At 50.0% G+C, this 25,244-nt stretch overlaps 2 protein-coding genes across 2 annotated transcripts in view; one reads left to right on the forward strand and one right to left on the reverse strand.

Annotated features, from left to right (window-relative positions):
• Positions 1-1,658: 1,658 nt before the first annotated feature.
• On the forward strand, positions 1,659-24,582 carry Rmc1 (regulator of MON1-CCZ1). The gene is made up of 20 exons (XM_028876686.2): positions 1,659-1,842; positions 2,217-2,293; positions 4,268-4,352; positions 6,924-6,980; positions 9,046-9,132; positions 11,985-12,125; positions 12,402-12,505; positions 14,380-14,469; positions 14,569-14,674; positions 15,613-15,724; positions 18,492-18,536; positions 18,725-18,778; positions 19,738-19,866; positions 20,607-20,713; positions 22,734-22,853; positions 23,083-23,160; positions 23,401-23,505; positions 23,595-23,663; positions 23,747-23,972; positions 24,424-24,582. The coding sequence occupies exons 1-20, from the start codon at positions 1,741-1,743 to the stop codon at positions 24,501-24,503; spliced, it is 1,974 nt and encodes a 657-aa protein (XP_028732519.1). The 5' UTR covers positions 1,659-1,740; the 3' UTR covers positions 24,504-24,582.
• The window catches only part of Npc1 (NPC intracellular cholesterol transporter 1), a 51,996-nt gene continuing 51,044 nt past the window's right edge, over positions 24,293-25,244 (reverse strand). The window contains 1 exon segment of the mRNA XM_028876685.2: positions 24,293-25,042. Coding sequence (XP_028732518.1) covers positions 24,960-25,042 — 83 coding nt within the window. The 3' untranslated portion in view covers positions 24,293-24,959.

Genomic DNA, 25,244 nt, shown 5'->3' on the forward strand with positions numbered 1-25,244 from the left:
TGTGTAACAGCTCTGGCTGTCCTGAAACTCACTCTGTAGACCAGGCTGTCCTCGAACTCACAGAGATCCGCCTGGCTCTGCCTCCCGAGTGCTGGGATTAAAGGCGTGCGCCACCACCGCCCAGCCAGGTTCATTTTTCTTAACAATTTTTAATTTTTTTTTTTAAATCTAGGAAGAATAAGTGCTCCTATTTGATCACAGGGAACAATCAAGTGGTCTTTACTGCAGAAGGAAATGTTTGCAGTGGGGCTGGGGAGACAGCTTAGTTGGTAGAGTGCCTGTAAAGCAAGTATAAGGACCCGGGTTCAGATCCCCAGCCCCCATGTAAGGCTGAGTAACCCTGCTGGGCTGAGCAGACCCCTGGGGCTCACTGGTTGGTCACTCTAGCCAATACGTTCGCAAGTGATCCTGCCTCAAAAACCCAATGCACTGACCCCCAACCTTCATATGGATATCCATCTATTGATATTCAATGCACCACACACACACATTTAAAAATAAATAGAGACCATTCCTGGAGGGGCAAAAGATGTGATTCTGGATCTTCAGGATTCCTGCAGCCTGTGGTGGTTGGAGCATCTCCTGAGTCCACAGCATTGTCAAGATCATTGTGACCAGGTTCTTCCCATGACCAGAGTCTTCCCAGGCAGTTCTTCCTGCCGCCGCTGCCGTAACAAAGTGCTGCAGGCTGGGGGCTTACACATTTAGTTTACAGTTTTTGAGGCAGAGAGCCTAAAGTCAGCAGGGCTGTTTCATTTCTTTTTAAAATTTTTTATTACCTTTTACCAGGTGTGGTGGCACACACCTTTAATCCTAGCACTCGGGAGGCAGAGGCAGGTGGATCTTGGTGAGTTCGAGGCCATCCTGGTCTACATGGTGAGTTCTAGGCAAACCAAGACTACACAGAGAGATTCTGTCTCAAAAGAATTTTTTATTACATTTGCTTGTGTTCGTTTGTGTATGGGGTGCTCACTTGCTACAGTGCATGTGTGGAGGTCAGAAGGCAGCTTGCTGGGGTCCTTCCATTCTTCCATGCATGTAAGTCTCAGGGGTCAAACTCACCATCATACTCGGTGGTAAACGCCTGTACTCACAGAGCCATCTCGCTGGACCAGGACTGTTTCTTCGAGGCCTCCCTGACTCGTAGATGGCCACTCGGCAGGCTGGGCATTTAAGACCTCCTCATCTCTTTTTTCCTTCTTTAAATAAAAGTCATATTGGTTTAGGGACCCATCTGACGACTTCATTTTGCCTTAATTACATCTTTGAAGCTCCAAGTGCAGGCACATTCTGAGATATTGGGGATTAAAAGTCCAACACGTAAACTTGTGGGGAGGGGCAGAATTCAACATCCGGCAGATGCCAGCCCTGCCTGTATGGCTGACAGATTGTTTATAAAATCAGCCCCCGGGGCCGGGCAGATCTCCGGGAGTAGTGTTTGCCCGGTGCGAGTGGGGTCCCGAGGTGAGTACAGAAGTCAGTCTTGGCTGCGTGATCACAGCCAGCCTCCTGCCTCATCTCTCGGCGACGGGGGACACGGCACCACTCTAAGCGGGCGGCTTTTCCGGGTCACGTGACCCGCGCCCCGCCTCCGGAGGGGGCGTGGCTGCGGTGGTGGGCTCCAGACCCGGCCACTGACGCGCTGACGGCCGCGAGTCACGTGGGGCGCGGGGCGGGGCCTAGGGCAGCGGCCTGAGCCGTGGAGCGCACCGAGGCAGCCGGCTCCCGCGGGTCCCAGCCATGGGCGGCGAGGACTACTACCTGGAGCTGTGCGAGCGGCCGGTGCAGTTCGAGAAGGCGAACCCGGTCAACTGCGTGTTCTTCGACGAGGCCAACAAGCAGGTGAGTGAGCGGTGCCCGCAGCGAGGCCCCGCGCCCGGACGCTCACCGTCGCCCTACCCGCGGTGCGCGCAAGGATTTAGCGCCGAGTGCCCGGTGTTTTGTACGGGAGCAAAGACGGGTGTGCGGGTGCATGGGTGGTGCCAGAGTGCGAGCTGGCTTTCAGATGGTCAGTCTCAGGGTCTAGCCTGCTCTTGCACGGTGCCCTGTTTTGCTCACTTCTTTCTCCTTAAATTCGTCTAAGCACCTACCTAGGAATATACCCTGTTAGTTTGTTCAGATGAATCAAGGGGTGGTGCGGTAGACACGATCCTTGAAAGGTTGAGTCTAGATCTTTACAAAAGCTCTGACCATTAACGTTGCCTCTTCTTCCTCAGGTTTTTGCTGTTCGATCGGGTGGAGCTACTGGCGTGGTCGTTAAAGGCCCCGATGATAGGAATCCCATCTCTTTTAGGTAATTTGCCCTTTTCAGAATAATATCCACATGTAAACACTGGGGATTTTCTGATTCAGAAAGTTGAATCACTTTGTTTTGACCTCATCTAAGCAGCCTGGGATGGAATCCTGTGTAGGAAAAAGCAGTGGGCATCTGCGGGTGCAGTTTGGGAACAACAGAACAACTGTCAGAGTGAAATGTGGGAATCAAGATTTCCCAGGGCACCTACTTCCTGGTACTTGCAGTTACCGACATGCACTCACTTCTGCTGTGCTGGGCCGGGGACTCAGTTCCTCACTTATCCCAGGTCTTCCTAGAGTGTTTGCTGGGTGGAAGAAAATCCAGTCTTCCTCATGTAATGGGGAAAAACCAGGGTTCTCACGGAGGTTAAAGTGACAGACCGGCTGTCTCACTTGACGTGCACTGAGTGTGATTGACTGTAGCGGCCCCTTTCACTTTCACAAGTGCTTCCGTTTGGGATACACAGTCGCATCAGTTCTTAGTTTGTTTGGTTACAGTAGCAAAGAGAATGTATTTTGTAGGGCCTCAGTTCAGTGGTGGCCCAGGCCTCTAACCCCAGCCCTCTGGGAAGCTAAGAGAGGTAGTTTGCAGGTTACCAGCCAGTCTGCACGGCATGGCAAGACCCTGTTTTTTTTTTTTTTTTTTTTTTTTTTTTTTTTTTTTTTTAAAAAGATCACTTTTAACATGTGTCAACTTTTTGAAATAGAAAACAGCTGACGTCATTTTGTTTTTTTGGTCCTTGTTCGACATACATTGACAGTGGCAAACAAGTGAAGACTTTAAATCAGCCCCTTTCCAGAACTCGGACTTAATGTAGGAGAGAAGAGGTTCAGCAAATACTGTTTGCCACGATAAACTCTGTGCTGGAGCTCTGTTGAGAACATGGGAACACTTAAGGGATGCAGCTTTGACCTTGAGAGGGGGTTGAGCAAGGCTTTCAGGTAGGAAGGGAGTGATTTCTGGTTGGAGACCAGACCATGAGCAGAGGCGTGGTGCTTAGGGGACTCTAGGTCAGGGTATCTGCAGGGAAGGAGGCATGGAGAAGGTGGGCATTCCCCATGGGATTAGGGCTTTTCCTTGATGGTGAAAATCTGTCAGGTCGGGTGTGGTGTGGTCACCTCGGCATTTGGCGTATGTCTGTGCTCCTGCTGCTGTTGGGAGCAGAGACAGCAGTAACTCTGAGAGACGGTGTTGGTTCAGCTATGTGTTGCCAAAAAGCCAAGGGGCTCTGAGGTACAGACTGATAGCAGCCTGGGAAGTTAGTGGGTGAGATGCACCAGTGAGACATGGAACGCTGAGAGGGATCTGCCTGTCAGGCTGCACTTCAGGATTCTGAGGAGCTTGATGGGTGGGCAGGATGCAGCCTTTAACCTGTATGTGTGGGCATGCACTTTTTTCTCGTGTCTTGAGACGCAGTCTCGTTGGCATGTTAGCATGGTAAGTGACCCTTAGGGGCCTGCTTCTCTTTGTCTCCCAGACACTGGACTTGCAATGCCATAGTGTCTAGACTTTTTTTACATGGGTTCACACTCTGGAGCTCACACTCAGGTCTCTGTGAGCCAACTGAACCCAAACATTGTGGGGGTTTTTTGTTTGTTTGTTTTCTTAACGGCTCTATTGAGTTATAATAGGCTCACAGTATGTTGCACACTTACTATATAGTGAGCTATTTATACACCCAGGAAACCATCACTATAATCATGACAATGAGTGCATCTCTGTCCCCTAGGATATCCAGCAGTTCTCAGGTGACGTGTGTGTGACCCTGACTCTCCAGCCACTTGACTATGTCCTCTGTTCACTTCACCAGCCGGTTGTTGCCAGTAGATTCTGTTCACAGCTTCAGAAATGCAATTCTAACATTAGACTACAGCTTGCTGCTTCCCAAAGAGTAAAGTGGCTTTTTGTCAATAGCAACAAGAGCTAGAATTCAGGGCAGTTTCTCTCTGAACCTGTTCTTTCTTGTTTCAGAATGGACGACAGAGGTGAAGTGAAGTGCATTAAGTTTTCTCTGGAAAATAAGATACTGGCTGTGCAGAGGACCTCGAAGACAGTGGTAAGGCAGCTGAAAGCAGCGCCAGAACATTAGACGCGCGCGCTCGAAAGAGACAGGTGGTTTCCTCACCCTGAGGGATCCAGTGATGTGGGGCTGGGGAGACCGTTTGCAGATGAGAAAGGCAGAGGAGTGGATGGATGAGCTTACCATCTGTATTTGTGACATAAAATGCTGAGTTTTATCGTGACATTTTCATACCTGTGTATTATGTTCCATGCTCATGTTCTGCCCCATTACCTTCTCCTGTCTCCTCTCCTCCTGGTCCCCTCCTCTTTCCAAGTAGTCCCTTTCTACACATAAACACTTGATTGGTCATTTTTATGTGTGTGGATGTTTTCCTGTATGTATGTCTGTGCAGCATGTGTGTGCAGTGCCCGAGGAGCTCAGAAGAGGGCATAGGATCCCCTGGGACTGGAGCTGCAGGTGGGTATTAGCTGCCATGTAGGTGGTGGGAATTGAATCTGGCCCTGGAGAAGCCAGTGCGTGTAACTGTTGAGCCATCTCTCCAGCCTCTATTTTTTTTTTAAATAATTTGGATTGTCCTGCATCTTTGTGTTGCTTGCTAACTGGCAACATGGATTATGCGAGGTCAGTTTTTGACTACTTGGTGAATTAATCTTACTCGGGTTACTTTATCAGCTGGTGTTTCTCGTGTCCGCTTGCTGGATTGGGTAGAACAGGTAGATAACATAGTTGGAGCAGCTTGCTGGCACTCATCCCTTGGGAGGCGTCACCATTGTGCATCTTGGGATGGGCTGCAGTGGGAGGAGGTCCTCAGTTTGCTCCTCACATCACATGAATCCGTTCATCGGTGTTGTTCATTCGGTTCACTGCTGTCCTCTAAAGTAGTGAAGAAGCCGCCGGGAAGATAAGTGACTGATGTGTTTATCTAATTATTCTTTATCAATAAGAAGTCAGGAGTCAGATATCGGGGTAAGCACCTGAGTGATCAGAAAAGTGACCTCCCGTCTCTCTGTTCCTCCATCCAAAGGGTTGAGATCCTCTCTCAGCCCTGTCTTACTACTTCCTGCCTCCTATCTGCCCTCAGTCCTCCAAAACCTCTATGGTTAATTTTGGTCAGCTAGTTGCTAGCTCTGCCCTCTCCAAGCAAGCTTTGTTGTCAGAATGAGATCAAGTGTCACACAAGAGCAGACTCCTGTACTTGCTGCTGCTTTAGTACTGCACTTTCAGGGTGCCTGGGGAAAGCCAGTACATTTCCCCGGGGTCACCCATCTGAGGACCTTCTTCCTTCCCTGCCCTTCCTTCCCTGTCCGTCCCTCCTTCCTTCCCTCCCTCCTTCCCTCCCTCCCTCCTTCCTTTGCCTCCTTCTCTCTCTCCTCCCTCTCTCTCCTCCCTCTCTGTTTCTCTCTAACAAGGTCTCCTTTTATGACTCAGGTTGGCCTGGAACTTACTACATAGCCCAAGTTGGTGTTGAACTTAGAGCAATCCTCCAGCCTCAGCTTCTTGAGTGCTGAACTCCTAGATGTGGGCTGCCATACCTGACTTGAGGAATGAATTTTAAAAGTCTGTTCATGAATCCTGACTGAGTATTTGGATGGACTCTTTAGTTGACTGATGTCTCAGGGTTTCATTGCTGTGGCGAGACCCCAGGACCACAGCAGCTCTTGTGAAGGAAAACATTTCATTGGGCCGGCTTACAATTGCAGAGGTTCAGTCCATTCTCATCACAGTGGGATAGTGGCCTGCAGACAGACATGGTGCTGGAGAAGGAGCTGAGAGTTCTACATCTTGAACTGCAGGCAGCAGAAGCAACCATGTGTCACACTAAGTGTAGCTTCAACAAAGGAGACCTCAGAGCTCACTCCCACAGTGACATACTTCTTCCAACAAAGCCACGCCTCTTAATAGTGCCACTTCCTCCGGGTGCCACTACAGTGAATAACTTGGTGTTGTGACAGTTGACCATAACTGGTCTTTATGTCTTTTGTCTGTGGGTGTTTGTTTGGCTATTTCCTTTTATTATCTGTCTGTCTGTTTGTCTGTCTGTCTATCTGTCTATCTATCTAAGACAGGGTTTTGCTGTTTAGCCCTGGCTATCCTCCAACTCACTCTTAGATGAAGCTGGTGTGGAACTCATAGAGATCTCCCTGCCTGTCTTTCCTGAGTGCTGGGATTAAAGGAGTATGTCACCACTGCCCAACATGAGCTATTTTCTAATCATTTTAAAAATTTGTGAGAGCTGGATGGTGGTGGTACATGCCTTTAATCCCAGCAATTGTGAGGCAGAGGCAGGCAGTTCTCTGAGTTTGAGGCTAGCCTGGGCTACAGAGTTCCAAGACAGGCTCCAAAGCTATACAAAGAAACCCTGTCTCGAAAAGCTAAAAAACAAACAAACAACAACAACAACAACAATCAGGCTTAGTGGCTCACATTTGTAAATCCCTCCCAGGACTCAGAAGGCAGAGGCAGGCAGATCTCTGTGAGTTCCAGGACAGCTAGGGCTGTATAGTGAAAACCTGTCTCAAAACAAAACAAAAACATTTGTCCATTTTATCTCATAGTAGGCTGTTCTATCTAAAATCTTCCCTGTGTTTTTTTCCTGTCTTTCAGGACTTTTGTAATTTTATTCCTGATAACTCTCAGCTGGAATACACACAAGAGTGCAAGGTACAGGGGTAGGGGTGGGGGGGGGGGGGGCCTCGTTCCTCACCCGCTGCTTCCACTGTGGGCTGTGTGTAGAGACGCATGGGGGGGGGGTGGAGGCACAAGCTGGGAATCCCTATCTGGGGGGCTGTCTAGGTTGGTGATGAACTGTAGAGGTCAGCTGGCAGGTCTAGCTTTGCTGGCGGACAGCGTCCCCCTTTTGGAAATTTTGTCTCTTCAGCTATGAAGTAGAAGAGTAGATGGGTGAAAGAGGTTCCCCTCAGTGCTGTCTGGGCTTCCTCACTGCCTCTTGCCTTCTGTGTCTCAGTCCTGGGACCTGCCAGGGCCTTCCTGTGATGTTCTTGGAGTGTTCTTTCCTTGACAAGTCTCCCTCCCATGTCCTTACACTTTCTGTAGGCATAGACTCTAGTCTCTGAATTAGATTAGCAGGGTATTATAAATGAGGCCAGATGGAGCTCCTGGGGCAGCTGGGAGATTGACCAGAGCTGTCTGTAGAAGTAACCGTCTTATTCAGTAAGAAACACAGAGCCAATGCAGAGATGAAAGCCCAAGAGGTCAGAGCTAAGAGCCTTGCCCTTCCTGTTTCAGCTATCCTCTTCAGCCAAGAGACAACTGCTTCCTGTGTGGTTGTCTTTATATAGACTTTCTGTTCTGCCTTCTCATTGGTTGTAAACCTAACCACATGACCTCCTCATCACTGCCCATCTGTACAGACCTCCAGGTCTTCTGTGGTTGGTATTGAGATTAAAGGCGTGTGTCTCCAATGCTGGCTGTATCCTTAAACACACAGAGATCCACCTAGCTCTGCCTCCCAAGTGCTGGGATTAAAGGCGTGAACCACCACTGCCCAGTTTCTGCTATGGCTTGCTATTAGCTCTGACCCCCAGGCCACTTTATTTATTAACATACAAATAAAATCACATTTCAGTACAAATAAAATATCACCATAGCTGTCAGTAGATGGGAGTCCACAGTGTGAAAGGCAGAAGTTGGAGTTCCTGTGCTCTGGGTGTTATCTGTCTATAAAACTCAGGCTTCCTCCTCTGTGCAGCAGAGTTGAAGGAATTAAGATTCATAATCTTGGGTTAGGACAAAGATCGGGAAAGCTGTGTTTAAAATGAATCCCAACGTGTGGTAGGGTGAAGCCGATCCTGAGTTCCAGGCTGCCCAGGCTGCAGAGACCAAGGCCAGCCTCCGTTATAATCGTGAGATCTTGTTGGAGTGGGGGCGGGCTTGTGGTTGTTAATGAGTAACCATTCTGAGAAACTCATTCATGAGTGACAGTGGCAGCTGAGCCCGTGAGCTTTGGATTAGAGTTGTGCAGCATTTTCTTGTATGTGTTGTATAAGTATACAGGTGTGTGTAGGGATACATGCCCTCACAGGTCAGTGGAGGATGTCGTGTGTCCTGTGTTGTGGGATATTTTGATTGCACTCTGGCACTCCGGAGACTGCCAGTAAAGTTTACCTTGAATCAGAGGGCAGAACTAGCTACTAGCTGACCAGAATTAGCCATAGAGGTTTTGGAGGACCCAGGACATATATAGACATAGGAAGCAGTAGGGAGGGGTTTAGGAAGATTTGCGGGCCCTTTTGGATCAGGAAGGAGAGAGAGGTCAGGGGTCGCTTTTTCACTGCTGCTCTCATCTGTCAGGTTTACCCCAGTGTCTGACTCCCGAGTCAGTCCTGCTCTGTGCTCTCCATCTTAGACCCTGGGGCAGGCCTCTACTGAACCCGGCCGGTGGCCAGCCAGCCCAAGAGCCCTTCCTGTCTGTCTCTGCCCTCCCCCACCCTAGCACTAGGGTCGTGGCCACTCTTGGTGATTTAGGTGGGTGCTGGGATTTGAACCCAAGTCCTGTGCTTGTGTAGCAGACACCTTACTCACAGAGTAAGTTAGTTTTTTTTTATTTTGGATATAGTCTCATGTAGCTCAGACTGGCCTCCAGCTTGAAATGTAGCCGTGGGTGGCCTTGACTTCCCAGGTCTCCTGCCTTGACCTCCTAGGTGCTGGGGTTACAGGCATGGGCAGCCACAGCCAGCTAAAAACATTCTTTCTGTAATTCTCCCAGACCAAGAATGCCAACATCCTGGGATTCTGCTGGACCAGCTCTACGGAAATTGTCTTCATAACAGATCAAGGCATTGAATTTTACCAGGTACTGTATCGGTTTAGGTTTGCTAGAGAGAGCAAGGGCAGTTCACAGCCTGGGTTGAACACAGGGGTTCTAGAGCCAGCCTAGGCTCTCGATCGAGGAGACGTTGTACAGAAAGCAAAAGTTACAGTAGTCCCTAGAAGTGACAGTCAGCAGCAGTTTGCACACCCTTTGCTTTTCTTCTGTACACATTATCAGTATTATCATCTTTTGCAAAAGGGGGCCTCTTGCGTACCCACTTCTGCAGCCTCGGTTTTTCTGGCACAGCTGTATGCTTTGGCGGTTGTTCCCAGATTGTGTTCTGAGAACAGTTCTGCTCTGAATGATTTGCCCTTTGTCTTGACACTTCCTGTTACAGGATGTCTAGCTCCCTTTCACTGTTTTATCATTACAGTTAGAAGGTCCAGTGAGCCTGCTCACATGTTTCTTCATGGGTAAAGCAGTACTTGGAACTGAGTAGCAGTGTGGGGATCTCTTCTGTGCACTGTTGCTGGGCTTGGATCTCATGGGTTTGCAGACAGTTGCCATTTCAGAGAGAGAGAGAGAGAGAGAGAGAGAGAGAGAGAGAGAGAGAGAGTCTCACTGCCCTGCTAGGACAGCGGTTCTCAACCTGGAGCTGAAAACTTAGCTCCATCAGCCTGTGGGTTACAACCCTGACCAGTCCTTTCCCGGGTCACCTAAGACCATCAGAACACACAGATATTTACATTAAGATTCATAACAGTAGCAAAATTACAGTTATGAAGTAGCAACAAAAATAATTGTGTTTTCGGGGGTCAGCACACAGAGGAACTGTGTTAACGGGTCACAGCCTAGGAGGGTCTGTCTGTGTAACAGCTCTGCTGTCCTGGAGCTTGCTTTATAGACATGCGACATTGACCTCACAGAGATCCACCTGCTTTTGCCTCCCAAGTGCTGGGATTAAAGGTGTGCGCCACCACCGCCCACCTTCAGGCTGTGATCTTACTGATGCAACGAAAGGAGTGTAAATTAGAATTGGGGGAGACAGTGTAAGTGGCATGTGAGACGCTCATGCCATGGTCTCTGCTCTAGGACGGGGGGGGGGGGGGGGGACACGGACACGAACGGGACGGGACATGCGCACTGGAAAGTTTAAGCCCATAAACCAGGGGGAGCCTGGTTCGCTGTACACAGGCTGGGGGGGGTGGGGGGGTGGGGGGGGGGTGGTCCCTGCAGTCCTCTAGCCCTCTCTTTTTGAGACAGGGTTTCTCTGTGTAGCCCTGGCTGTGCTGTAACTCACTGTAGACCAGGCTGGCCTCAAACTCACAGAGATCCTCCTGCCTCTGCTTCCTGAGTGCTGGGATCAAAGGTCCACCCCCGCCACACAGACCCCCACAGTCGTCTTTAAAAATCCGTCTGTTCGGCGGATCTCTGTGAGTTCGAGGCCAGCCTGGGCTACCGAGTGAGTTCCAGAAAGGCGCAAATTGTCTTGAAAAACCAAAAAAAAAAAAAAAATCGTCTGTTTCTTCAGGAACATAGTGGGTCACAACCATCTGTAACTCCAGTGCCAGCATATTCAAAACCCTCTTCTGACTTTCATGGGCACCAAACATACACATGGTCCACATACATGTGTGTAGGCAAAACATTTGTTACACATAAAACAAAATAACTCTGAAAAAAGTCTGTGCTGTCTAGTGAGCAAGTGTGCAGCGTCATAGGTCTTCGGGTGCCAACACAGGTTAGGTCTGATGAGATGGGTCAGCACTCGCCACCCAGGCCTGAGGATCTGAGTGGGATCCCTGGACCCCTTGTGTAAGGAGCAAACTGTCTCCCAGAAGTTGCCTTCTGACCCCCATGTACGCGGAATGACATACCCATGTCTACACACACGGAATAGTGAAAAAGAAGCAGATTCAAAAGGAAACCTCCAGCATGCTTCTTGTGGCTTCCAGTGTGTGCTGTCCTGTCCCAGTGCACGTGTGGGGGTCAGAGGGCACCTCTGGAAAGTTGATTTCCTTCCACCTTTCCGTGGGTTCTGGGATCCGATTTATGTCAGGTGGCAGGTGCCTTTACCTTCTGAGCCGTCCTTCTGGCCCCGGACACACTCTTAGGAGGCTTGGATGACGAGGTTCGTGCTTATGGCCTTAACGTCCCTCATGGTTCTTTGGCATGTTGCTGGGTGGGTCTGTGCAGTGTTCTTAGTGTGTAGGAGTATGAAGAGAACATTAGACACGCCGACACTGTAAGGCGCTGGCTGCACTTGGAAGCAGTCCTGTGGACAGCGGGGTTAGCAAAGGAGTCTGTCTAGCTGGGACCCAGAGCCAGGGGGAGTGCAGATGGAGCCTGGTGGCCCCTGGGAAGGTGGCGGACTCCGTGCCTGGGTCTGGGGACTGCTTCACTTTGACTGTCTGCTTAATGGAAACCCACAGTTCCTCTCTTTAGTGCATGGTGCCTGAGTGTATGGAGGCTCAGCCACGGCGGTGATTGCCTGAGTGTATGGCGGCTCAGCCATGACTGTGATTAATTGCCTGAGCGTATGGCGGCTCAGCCACGGCGGTGATTACCATCCCACCATTCCCAACCTCTGTCAGCCTGAGGTTCTCATCTGCTGTGCTGCGCTCTCTCTCAGGTGTAGTGAGGAGCCTTGGACAGCACAGGCCACATGGTGCCGTAATAAACAGAGGTCACAGTTACTGTGTGACCCGTCAGCTGGATTTCCTTGTTTTGCTTTTTGGTGGTGTTGGGGTTGAACTGGAGCCACATGCCATGCTCTTCAAGCTCTCCACCACTTGGATCCGTTGCTAGCCCTCAGTGGGCTTTGTGCTCTTTATTTACCTAATTTGTTGTAGCAGTCTTTTAATGTGAAGGTCATTTCTTGACCTTCGTCGCAGGTGTTACCTGAAAAACGAAGTCTCAAACTCCTGAAGAGTCACAACATCAATGTGAACTGGTACATGTACTGTCCGGAGAGCGCCGTCATCCTGCTGTCCACCACAGTCCTTGAGAATGTTCTGCAGCCTTTTTATTTTAGGGTAAGAGTGAGCCCCAGGCCCCTTAAAATAATTCCTGTCCCCTTCCCTAACCCAGCTCTAAAGCAACAGTAAGTCCAGCCCCTGAAATGAACCCCGTCCTCAACATGAACCTTGCATCTCAAACTGCTAGAGGGCGCATTCACCTTCCAGCCAGTTCCAAATGTCTGGTTCTCTGGAGAAGGATCAGAAGACAGTGTGTGTCTTCATTGAGCTACTGTGGAGCAAACTAAAACATGAAGGAGTGTTGTAAACTTTCCTAAACTTTCTCCTAAACAGGCTGGCACCATGTCGAAGCTTCCCAAGTTTGAGATTGAATTACCAGCTGCACCAAAGTCAACCAAACTTAGCCTTTCAGAACGAGACATTGCAATGGCGACCATGTATGTCTGTCTGTCTTCAGAAGGTTCTTTTGTAATTGTCTCTAGTGACCTTAGTAATGAGGGTGTGTTAGGAGCTCACAGTAGTAAAAGGACCCTTAAACCAAACATCAAGGACTTCCCTTTTTTAGTTTTGTACTTGAATTAGCAAATACAGAAAAACCTAAGGGCTTTTGAGACTTTTTAAAAGGGTTTATTTTTATGTGTATGCTTTAACTGTATGTATGCACACACACCATGTGTGTGCAGTGCCCACAGAGCCCAGAGGAGGGCGTCAAGTTCCCTAGAAGGGGGGTGACAGTAAGCTGTCCTGTGGGTGCTGGGAATTGAACCTGGGTCCTTCAGAGAAATAGCAAATGCTCTTTTTTTTTTTTTTTTTTTTTCCTGAGACAGGGTTTCTCTGTAGCTTTGCACCTTTCCTGGATCTCGCTCTGTAGACCAGGTTGGCCTCGAACTCACAGAGATTCGCCTGGCTCTACCTCCCGAGTGTTGGAATTAAAGGCGTACGCCACCACCGCCAGGCAGCAAATGCTCTTAACTGCTGAACCATCTTTCCAGCCCTGGCATTTTCTTTTGATTATACTAGTTTATCATCTAAGGATGATTTTTTTACCTCTTGTCTGACACAATGGGAATACTGAAACAATTTCAATGAAACATTCAAACAATTAAATAGGTTTGCCTTAGAATTTTTAAAAGTTCTACTAATTGAAGCTTAACAAGAATTTTTTTAAGCTAATATACAAATGTTCAAAATATAATTTTTTTTGTTTTTTGTTTTTCAAGACAGGGTTTCTCTGTGTTGCCCTAGTTGTCCTGGATTTTACTTTGTAGACCAGGCTGGCCTCGAACTCACAGAGATCCACCTGCCTCGGGATGTGTGCCACTACTACCTGGCCTTCAAAAAATAATTTTTAAAACTCTAACAAACATGGAATGGAATTTTATATGTAGTAAATTACGTCATTGCTTGGAAATTCAGATACCTCAAGTTTTAAGTTTCATACTGAAAATGTTAAGCAAAAATGGAATTGATACAGAGAAACATTTCCCACCCCTACATTTCTGCTTCAGCAGTCCTCACAGTGTTGCCCCAGGACCTGAGGATGCGACTTAGTACCTAGCATGCTCAAGATTCTGAGATTTATCCCCAGTCCCAAAAAACAAATTCTAAATCATTTCCAACTCTTCTCTGAGTTTCCCAACAACTTTTTAAAAATTATCATTATTTTTTAGTAGAATGTACTTTCTCCTTTTCCTTTAGAGCAGAGCAGTAACACAGTCCTGGCCGCGATGCTGAGGACTTGTCCGTCCCTTTGGTCTCTCTTCCTGTCACCGTGGCAGGCCCAGCCCTGAGCTCGTGGTGGGGACACAAGTGCACGTTCTAGAGCTGCTCACAGCAGCGTCCACAAGGTGACATCTGCCGTGAAGGGTGACTGTCCGTCCTTTTGCTATGGGACATGTCCTCATTCTCTGAAAGAAAACAGAAAGCCAGAAGTAAAATGAGCATTGCTTGTCATGACTGCTGGCCCGTATTCCTTCCGATTGGAATTCAGTGCTTGGCTTTGTGTCTTTCTTCCAGACGACCATCATGAAGCATATGTGGAGGAATTCTATTACCCTTAAAGACAGGGGCTTATAGAGGCTAGGCTGGGCCGGAACTGGTTATGTAGTCAAGATGACCTTGAACTTCACATCCTCCTGAGTGTCAACATTATGAGCTAAGCCATACCCAGTTTATGCCTTATTGGGGTTCAAACCCAGAGTTCTGTGTAGCTAGCCAAGCCTCACTTTACCAACCAAGCTACATCCTCAGCTTGGGGAGGAAGGCCTTTCGAATGGCCAGATGTGACTCGTGTGCCTCCATCTCTGCTTAGATATGGGCAACTTTACGTCCTGTTCCTGCGGCATCATTCTCGGACCTCCAATAGTACGGGAGCGGAGGTGGTGCTGTATCATCTCCCACGGTATGTCTGGGGCCTCATGTCCTCTTCCCTCTTGGATTTGAAAACTGAACTAAGGCTTGCTGACCTCCAGTCACAAACAACTTCTGTGTTGTCCTACAGAGAGGGCGCATGTAAAAAGATGCACATACTGAAGCTGAACAGGACGGGAAAGTTCGCTCTGAATGTAGTCGACAACCTGGTGGTGGTCCACCATCAGGACACAGAGGTGAGTCTCCTGGAGGAGACGATGCTGTTGTCTGTGTCGGGGCTCCTTTTCCAGGCGGGGTTTCTCTGTGTAGCTCTGGCTGTCCTGGAACTTGCTCTGTAGACCAGGCTGGACTTGAACTCAGAAATCTGCCTGTTGCCGCCATCACCACCACCAGCAGCAGCAACAGCCGCTTGTGCCGGGGCTCTTAATAGGCTTTGTGAGAACTGGCAAACCCAGACACGCTAGCAAGAGTGCCTCAGCTCAAAGGAGTTAAAACAGTCATTCCCCAACAGTTTATTAAAAACAGTTTGGGGACACAGCTTGCTTGGTCACGTGCTTGCCTAGTGCGTCCCGTCCCCTGATTAAAAGCCAGCTGTGATGGTATACACCTGTTACCCAGGACTTGGGCAGTAGAGGCAGGAGGGTCAGAAGTTCAAGGTCTTCCTTAGCGCTATAGTGAGTTTGAAGGCAGCCTGGGCTACAGGAGACCCTGTCTCAAAAAGAACCGAGGAGGTTGGAAACTTGAGAATGTATTTGATTTGGTCTTTGGAACTCTTACTCAGTTGAGCCAGCTGGGCTGGGCCTCTGCTTCAGATTCCTGGTGTCACATGAGTCTGTGGCCTTTGTCGAGTGTGTGGGTGTGGAGAACAGTATTTGACGATGTTGGGCTCATCAGTCTGCAGCAGGTCTCTCCAAAAGTCTAACTGAGTACCCAGTACCAGGCAAGCCTCACCTCCCCTTACTTTCTGGGGGTCACGCTGCTCTGTCTGTCTCATGAAAAGGCTCTGCCTGTCTCTCTACGACCTTTCAAGGAAGCAGGCCCTAGGTGCAGGAAGTGTTTGTGAAAGTGGCAAGAGTGGAAAGAGTGGTCCCCTCTGAGTGCGAGCCGGGCTGGGGTGGGCGCACGCAGAGGCTTCCACACTGGCGACGTGTGATGATGCATTTCCCTCCTCTAGACGTCCGTGATATTTGACATCAAGTTACGGGGAGAGTTCGATGGCACTGTTACTTTCCATCATCCTGTGCTTCCAGCCCGGTCAATTCAGCCTTACCAGATCCCCGTGGCAGGTGAGAGCAGTTCGGGGAGGTGTCAGGGCTGTCTTTTCCCACAGGGCCACAGTCGGGCTGGAATCGTCAGGGGTCGTGTTCAGAATGGGACCAGGAGAACAGACTCCCAGATCTGCGTCATTTTTCAGAGGGATGTTTGCTTTGGGGCGCTGGGGATTGAACCCAAGACCTTATGCTTGCTAGGCAAATGTTCTACCACTGAGCTACATCTCCAGCCAGTTTGTTCTGTTTTACAAAAAGATACCTACTCCTGCTGCTTCTCTAAGCTGGCATTTATTTTGAGAAGCAATTTATACAATAAATGAATCTTCCTTTGGAGAAAGTAGTTTTCCTTCCTCAGGCCGTCTCTAGAAGCCTGAAGTCTGCGGCCTTTTCTCTTTTCTTCGAGACAGGGTTTCTCTCTGTAGCCCTGGCTGTCCTGGAACTCGCTCTGTAGACCAGGCTGGCCTTGAACTCACAGAGATCCGCCTGCCTCTGTCCCCGGGTGCTGGGATTAAAGGCGTGCACCACCACCACCACCACCCAGTTTCTGCTATGGTTCTGTGTTAGAGGTTTTTCTTTTTTAGATTTCCTTTTTATTTTTGTGTGCTTGTGTGCATCTGAGTTTGTCTGTGAGCATGTGTGTATGGGTGCTGTCAGAAGCCAGAAGGTGCTAGATTTCTGGCAGTTCATGTGTCCCCAGGAAGAGGAAGTGTCAAAGCTTCCCTCACTGTGGTTGATTTTAAAGTTTATTTTTTTAATGTTTTATGGATTGAGCCTTTTTTCTGAGTGTATATGTTTGCACTGCATACATGTCTGGTGCCTGATGAGGCCAGATGAAGATGTTGGATACCCTGAAACTGGAGTTACAGACAGTTGTCTACCCCGACATGGGTGCTGGGAACCAAACCCAGGTCCTGTATCAGAGCAGCAAGCACTCTTAACCACTGAGCCACCTGGCCAAACTCTTGTGCTGGGTTATAGTAGATACAGCCAGTGCTCACGTCACAGCTTACAGGTAGGGTTCTCGAGTCAATTCTAGATCATTCCTCCTGCTCAGGTTAGGGAGGAAGTCAAGAGAGTAGCAGGTCAGGAGTTGAGAAAAGAAATAACCTCCTTAGGTCGTGGTCTCTGATAGTACTGTGTTTCCTTGGTTTTGAAGGAGACTGTAGTGAGTTCGCTGATTGACAACCCCAAGTCACCCCCAGTTTGGATCTCTGGTGGCTGTGTTTCTGTAGGAGGCACACATGTCAGCTGGCATGTGGCACTCGCTCATCCTGTGATTTCCTTGTGGTCTTTGTAGAGACAATTGAGAGCCAGGCTCTGGGAGGTAGATCGGCAAGCATTCAGCATTTGGGCAGCTGGCCCAGCAAAAGGCACAGAGGGAAGGAGGCGGCCATCAGGTACCTGTGAGCGCCAGGTGTCTGATGGCCTTAACGCCTCCCGTGTGCTCTCTGGCATCTGGCTCCCTGGATAATAATGTGACCAGTAAGGACGAGGTGATGGCAAATGGTTGACTGGGGGAAACCCTGGGCTCTGGTCCAGTAGTAAAGGACCAATAAAGAGGCTAATTGCTCGGCCAAGGGTGCTAATTCAAGGGGGTCAGATTAGTCTGGGAAAGGCTGATAGAAAGAGGTCAAAACTCCATGGATTCCTGGGGTTCTAGGGAGTCTGGGCAGGTAGACCCTGATTTCCTCGGTTTCCTGCTGGACCCTGTGCCCCTAGAGAATCTGAGACTGTTGTCCCCAGTCTGACACGGGAGCTGGTTTTGAGAGCAGTGCTGGTTTTGTCTTCTGAACAAGTGGCTTCTGTTTGACTGGGTTCATCACCTGGGTCTCTGAAGACTGAGGTGCCCAGGTTCTGCACGGCGGCAGTTTTCCTCTTCAGTCTGGCGGTCACGTGCTTTCCTGAAGCTTGTCTGCCTGTGCACGGCCCTCATCTGGGTGGGTGGTGTGTTCAGAATGACCGTCTTACCCAGCTGGTCACTGCTGGTCACATCTCACCAACACTGCCTTCTGATTCTATCTGGGTAATCGGTACAGAACTGGGAGCACTGTTGACTGAAGAGCCCTCCCATTTCCCCAGGGTGCCTAACACCCAGGCAGCAGAACCCGTTGGGGTGGGTCCCGGCCATGTGAGTGGGAGGTGCTTTTAGGTGAGTTCTCTTATGCCTAGACTGCTCAGTGCAGTGGGCAGTGGGCAGTGCAGTGCAGTGGGCAGTGGGCAGTGCAGTGCAGTGGGCAGTGGGCAGTGGTGCCCATGCTTTCGTGATTAAACCACAGGCCGTCCTCACTTGCACCGTCAGCGAATCTGGGTATTCCCTCGGAGTCATCCAGGTCAGTTTCTTAGGGTCTAAATGCACACATTGAACGGTGGAGTGTCGTCTCTGGTTAGACAAACCTGGGGGTTAAGGGCGCTGGCGGAACTTGCAGAGGACCTGGGTTTGGTTCCCAGCACCCTCGTCAGGGTCGACAACTGTCTGTAACTCCAGTTTCTTCTGGCTTCGGCAGGAACCAGACATGTATGTGGTGCACACATACACACTTGGGCAAAACGCTCATAAAACATTTAAAAAACAAACCTTGAAAATCAGCCACAGTGAGGAAAGCTTTGACACTTGCTCTTCCTGGGGACACATTTTCATGGATTAATGTAGCTGTAGCTGGCCGTCCCCCTGCTTCCCGGGTGTGTCATTAGTGAGACAGGATGTCACTTCCTCCTCTGCAGTCTGCTGTGGTTCCTGCGGGGTCTCCTGCTGCCTGGTCACACTTGTGTTCTCAATCTGTAGGTCCTGCTGCTGTGACCAGCCAGTCTCCAGTTCCCTGTAAACTCTGTATCCTCACAAAGGCGGTGCCACTGTGCACAAAGGGGATGTGTCCCCACCCACTGCACACAGCCTGGGAGCCAGTCCTGGGGAGGGAGGCCTTTTGTGGCCTTAGCATGTGGGGGCTGGGCTAAGTGAAATGGGCTTGTCTTTTGTTACCCTCTTTTCTTCCATTTGGAATTTCCTTTAACGAGTAGATTCTTCATCATGGATCGTCTTTCAACCAGACATCATTATCAGTGCCAGCCAAGGTAGGTCTGAGGGGCCGTTGTCTGCATAGACAGTGTGTGCCGACTTCAGAGTGACCCTTTGAGATGACCCCTTCCTTCAGTCCGGAGAGTGGGCTGCATTTCACCTTACTGCATTTCCTCTGTAGGTTCTTTTTCTTTTCCTGAGCATGTGTGAGTCTCACAACTGAAGTGACTAAGAATGGCCAGTGCCTGTTGTATCCCCATGGCCATCACAAAGCCAGTCCCATCCCTAACCCCACCTCCCATGCACTTCTGCCTGAGATGCTTCGGCCCTTGTCTTGTCTGGCTGGTGCCGCCTCCTTCAGCCTGCCGTCTCTTCCCGGGTGGTCATCTGTGTGTGGCTCGGCATTTGAGAATGCTGAATTCATCTTTAGTTCCTCCGAGGCTCTCCGTCTCCTCCTTTACATTCTTGGGGTGGGGGAGAGTTAGCCCAGATGTCACAGACACCCACTGCATGTAATGAATTCACTTCTTACATCGACAACAGCTCTGTCTTGGAAGCTGAGAAGTGGGTCCCTCCAGTTATTTTTGATGTGACATTCCTTTCTCCCGTGGAACTCTGAGGAATGTGGCCCCGGCTTGCCTGTTAGTGCATGCAGAGGCTGATGAGTGGATGGAGATTCCGCTGAGTTTGTGGAGTTACTGCTGTGCACCTGAGCCCGTACAGGAGAAAGTCAAGTACTCCGTGTGCAGTTGATGGCTGGGGCAAGGCACGGCGGAGGGAGTTGAGCGTGTCCTTGTCTCCATGGAGACAGCCATTGGTGTGACTCTGAATGCAGTTGTCATTCATGAAGACTCAGCCCCGTTTGCTGAGCTAGTGTGACTCCGTTCTTCCACAGTCAGCCACCTTCCTCAATGTCCTGGTGCCATGTTGGTTGGGAAGAGCTCTGGGGCATTCTTTGTTGGCTTTGGCTCTGGCTTGCACTATATGGCTGACCTGGCTGCTTCTTAACACCCAGGTTACCTCTGGAACCTCCAGGTGAAACTTCAGCCCATCGTGAATCTCTTGCCAGATAAAGGGAGGTTGGTGGACTTCCTTCTCCAGAGGAAGGAGTGCAAGATGGTCATCCTGTCTGTCTGTTCACAGAGTAAGTGGACTCATCTTCCCACAGGCTTGTGGCTCCTACCATCTTTCTTTCTTTCTTTTCTTTCTTTTTTCTTTTTTCTTTTGGTTTTTCAAGACAAGCTTTCTCTGTGTAGCCCTGGCTGCCCGGATCTCACTTTGTAGACCAGGCTGGCCTCGAACTCTGGAGATCCCCTTGCCCCTGCCTCCTGAATGCTGGGATTGGAGGCGTGTGCCACCACTGCCCGGCTTCCCACATCTTTAAAAAACATTATACCAGTGTGGGTATGTGTAAGGGCACATGCCATGGTACCCCGCTGATGTCAGGGGGCAACTTAGGAAAATGTGCTCTCTCCTTCTGGCACGGGGGTCCTGAGATTGAACTCAGGCAGTCAGGCCTGGTGGTGGGCGCTTCCTGCCTGCCGAACCATCTCACCAGCCCCGCCCACCCCCTCATCTTTTGCTCTCAGAGCTACATGCCTGAAGGATGGATTACCTAGCCCACCGGAAATACTGGGAAATACTGTGCCTTGGAGACTTGGGTAGGAAGTAGCCAGCAGGCAGGTGGCTCCAGGTGAAGGCTGATGACGCAGCCAGTGTCCTCCAGTGACACCTGTCTTGTTTCCTCTGGTCACTAAAAGGGGTCCTGACTGACTGCCAGGTGGCGGTTCTCTGAGACATTTTTTGCATTTTGAGATGGATCACTTGTCACCATCACCTGAGATTCTGATCACAGTGGGTCTGACCGTGTTTTGTCCTTTGCAGTGCTGGCCGAGTCAGAGAGAGCCACGCTGCCGGTGATAGCCACCGTTTTTGATAAACTCAACCACGAGTACAAAAAGTACTTGGATGCTGAACAGAGCTACACGATGGTAAGTCAGACTGGGGAGTCCCGCCGCCACCACCGCCGCCGCCGCCGCACGGCGTAGTTATACAGTGTAACGTCAGGTTTGACGCATGCGGGGCAAGGTGACAGTGGGGACCCAGAGTCCCCACATGCTGCTGGCTTGAGGCTTCAACTCGGTACTTTCACTGTTTCTGCTTTTTCAAGTCTGTTTGAGCTTATGTGTGGAAGTGTTCCCAGTCTGCTTCCATTCTGTAGAAAGGAAATCAGCTTTGGCTTTGGCCAGAGCCTGCACTTGGCAATTAGAGGTGGGACTCCACTGCTGGATGTGCCTCCTCTTACTTTAGCAGTGCTTACAGACAGAAGGCTATCTAGGGGGAAGTGTGGGCCAGGTGTGTCCAACATGCAACATGTAGGAACTCAAAGAGTAAATTTTAAAAGATTCTTTTTATTTCAGATAAGAAGTCCTTTTTAAATTTTTTTAGACAGGGTCTGGAACTTACTATGTAGACCTTGTTGGCCTTAAAGTCAGAGATCCACCTGTCTCCCAAGTGCTGGGATTAAAGGCATGTACCATCATACCTAGCCAAAATAATTTTTTATTGATGAATCTGTTGACAGTTTCATATGTGTACGCAGCATGTTGCTTCCTCTCACCCCTCCCTCCGTTACCTCCCTCCTCTCTGCAAGTCTCTTCCCCATCTGGATAGCTTTGTGACCCAGATTTTAACGAGGACTGTGACCACGGGTTGAAAATGTCCATGGGGCCTGGATCACCGTTGGGTGCACACCTCAAGGCCATGACTGCCCCTCCTCCAGATTCCACCAGTACAGTAGTTCAGCGGGAGGGTTAGGGTGCTGTGAGCCCTCCCCAGACCCATGATGGACGGCTGACAGGCCCAGTGCGTCACAGCTATTGTGAGGTCATGTTTGTGAGAGCTGTGTCACGCTCTGTACACAGCCTTCTGCAGCTCTTCCCCATCTTCCGGCTTTTACACTCTCTTGCCTCTTCTGTGATGTTCTTTGAGCCTCAGAAAGGGCTGAGTGTTCAACACTTGGTTGTCTGTCCTCAGCATCTTGAGCAGCCACATCTCTGTGTTCTCTGTCATTCACTGGCAGGGCCACAAAAAGGTTTATCCTAAGTTAGCAGAAAAGGATGTCCTAGGATACTGCCACCATCAGTATCCTTGAGCATTGGTTAAGTACTGGCACTGTGCATTCCAGTTAACAGACGTCACATGTTCAGTGAAAGGCAGGGAGAATTAGTGTGGCTTATTACTAGGTACAACACCTAGTACTTCTGGTTTCTGAAGCAAGAGGTTTGGGACAGTAGGAGAGATTATTTCAAGGACGTGATTACCAACAGTGGACATGCCTTGGTTATTGGAGGATAGTGGGTCTGATAGGCTGCCTTTGTCATCTCTGTCCCTGTCCTGTGTCAGCCCTGTCAGGCTGTGTCCTTCTTCCTGTGGGTCCCACTGGTAGTATCTGGGATGGGAGTCAGTGGGTTTGAGCCCAGTGGCAGGCCCTGGGCTCTCCCACACTGTGATCATGAAGTGTGAAGCACAAACCATCTGCACTCGAGTTGAGCCTGCTCTCTAGGGACACACACAGCTAGAGCAGCTCTGCTCAGTCTTTGGGGAGCTCTGGCTCACCCCTAAACCCCCATTACACTGGGCTGTGACTGACCCAGCCAGTGGTAGAAATGTCGAGATGGGTGAGGCCCTGGGTCCGCTTGAAACTCCAACACAGACCCAGTGCATGAGCCACCCTTTAGTGTCTGGTAGAGCTCCACAAACGAGGGTGCAGCCAGCCAAGAGTAAAGAAGAAAATCAGGTCGGCTTCAGGTCTTAAGAGGTTAGAAAAAGTGACTGTGACTTGGGTTACTTAATTCCGATCTTGCATGAACCATGGGAAGAGTTTTGTCTGGCTTGTCAAGCGTCTTGCTCACGATAAGTTTGTGCCTAGGAATTCAGTCTCGGTTAACTGTGATGGGTGCTGTTTCTGTGGAAGACGATTAAGGCCACTAGTTGTCTGTCTCACTTCAGGCCGTAGAAGCAGGGCAAAGCCGGAGCAACCCACCTCTCAAGAGGCCGGTGCGGACCCAAGCCGTGGTGGACCAGTCCGACGTGTACACACACGTGCTGTCGCCATGCGTGGAAAACAAGGTGTGTTGTGGTTCCTGGCCTCCTGAGTGGGCTGCTGTGCAGCAGCCACGGGACTCACGCCATGATTCAACTAGTGGTGTGGCGTTGGGAGAGGGCCGAGGCTGTCAGGTTGGCTCTAACAGATTCAAGACATGCTCACCAGTGTGTACGGTCCACAAGGACTGTTTACCACCAGCCAAGAGTGGGCTGCCTGCAGCTCCTGCAACTGAGAAGCCCTCTTCCTCCCTAGGAGATGGCGCACAAGTTCGTGATAGCCGTGCTGATGGAATATATCCGTTCTCTGAACCAGTTTCAGATCCCAGTGCAGGTACCGCCCACGGGGTATTCGCCAGAGCCTGCCAGGCTCGGAGGAGACGGCTTTTTCCTAGGCAGACCCAGTGCAGAATTCTGGGTGATTTAACATGGCAGTTGTTTGTAGTGGGAATGGAAACTTTGGTTGAGAATACTGTTAGAACTAGACTACAGCCTGGGAGTTCAGACTGTTGCAGTCCTCAGCCAGCCATAGTTGGGTGACTTGTAATGTCCTTGACCTCTCTTATGTTCCTAGCATTACTTACACGAACTTGTCATCAAGACACTTGTCCAGCACAACCTCTTCTACATGCTCCATCAGTTTCTGCAGTACCACGTGCTCAGCGACTCCAAGCCTTTGGTCTGTACCTCGGGACCTCACTTCTGTAGTCACTGGAACCTTCCAGTGGTACCCTTTCAACTGAAGCTCGTTGAAACCCTGTCTTCCAGGCCTGCCTGCTGCTGTCCCTGGAGAGCTTTTACCCGCCCGCCCACCAGCTGTCTCTGGACATGCTGAAGGTAACCTGGGCCACAGCCTGTTACCTGGGTGTTAGCAGCATCCTTCCTGTGGCTGCCCTGACCTCCATCTTTCTCACTTCCAGAGACTTTCAACAGCAAACGATGAGATAGTAGAAGTTCTTCTGTCCAAACACCAGGTGTTGGCTGCCCTAAGGTTCATCCGGGGCATTGGTGGCCATGACAACATTTCTGCACGCAAATTCTTAGACGCCGCAAAGCAGACTGATGACGTCATGCTCTTCTATACCATATTCCGCTTCTTTGAACAGCGAAACCAGCGTTTGCGAGGGAACCCTAACTTCACACCAGGTGAGGGGAGGCCCAGGGTGACCTCAGACAGCAGGAGCCCACCTCACCCTGGGGGCTGTGAGCGTAGATTCAGAACGCTGATGGAGCTGAACTACACTCAGGAGGGAGTGTTCGGGGCTGAGGCATTCAGGGTGGAATTCAGGCATCTCCGAGTAACCCTTAAGAGGAAAGTAGTGATCAAATAGAACGCAAGGAAGGACAAGCTGGGTCACTATATGTATGTTCGTAGGTGTGTGTGTGTAAGTGCAGATAGCATGGGTGACAGGTCAGCTGCCTGGGGCTGAGGGGATGAGCTCTGCAATAGAAGAGTGACAATGATCTCAATGTAGGAGGATGAGGTATTTTATTAAAGAAAAATAAGTTAAAACCCAGTATACAACCCATGAGCTCTGTCTGCATCCTTCTCCCCTGCCCGTAACCAGCTGGTGACTGATCGACATTTTCCCTACAGGAGAACACTGTGAAGAACACGTCGCCTTTTTCAAGCAGGTTTTTGGAGAACAAGCTCTGATGAGGCCTACGACTTTCTGAAGTCCCTTGATAGTTTTTTTTAATATAAAAATGTACAAAGTTAATTTATTGCATTAATAAAGCTCTTTAAACTACAAAATGTTGTAATAAAGTACCTACAACATCCTCAAATGTTGCTAAAAATAAGCTATAGAATGTGTGGTGGCTAACTCCTGAAAGAGGAGGCCGCACGTAGAGAAGCGGCCACTGTCTCACGCTGGCAGCCATCCAACTGTCCTTCCTCTCCCCCAAGACAAGGTTTCTCTGCTGCAGGGCTGGCGACCGCCACCTTCAGACTTCATAACACTGCTTCACAAGTCACGAGAACATTCCTGAGTTTAAAGTGGGTGGAGCTGCATCTGCCACCGCCCGCGACACCGCCTAGCCCTGGGAACCAGCATCAGCAGGGCCTTGGGTACAGCTGTCGCAGTAAACTTGACCTGGCCGTAGATAAAGTCACCAGAGCCTGCCGCAAGGCTAGAAGTTGAGGAGCCGTTCTCGCTCGGTCCCTTTGTATCGCTCTTGAGTGGTTTGTCTTCTAGCTTTATTCACCGACGGTCCTGTATGAGACAAAGAAGAAGTCTGAACGATCTCCTGGGCACCCAAGAAAGCCCTGGTCTTGTTGACTCTTCTACTGTTTTGTGTGTGGTGCTCCGGGTGCCAGAAGAGGGCGTCCAGTCCCCTTAGACTGGCGTTCTAGACAGTTGTGAGCTGCCATGTGGGTGCTGGGGATCACACCTGGGTCCTCTGGAAGAGTGCCCG

The sequence above is a fragment of the Peromyscus leucopus genome, chromosome 19, assembly GCF_004664715.2.
Source record: "Peromyscus leucopus breed LL Stock chromosome 19, UCI_PerLeu_2.1, whole genome shotgun sequence".
In the NCBI taxonomy this organism is placed as follows: Eukaryota; Metazoa; Chordata; class Mammalia; order Rodentia; family Cricetidae; genus Peromyscus; species Peromyscus leucopus.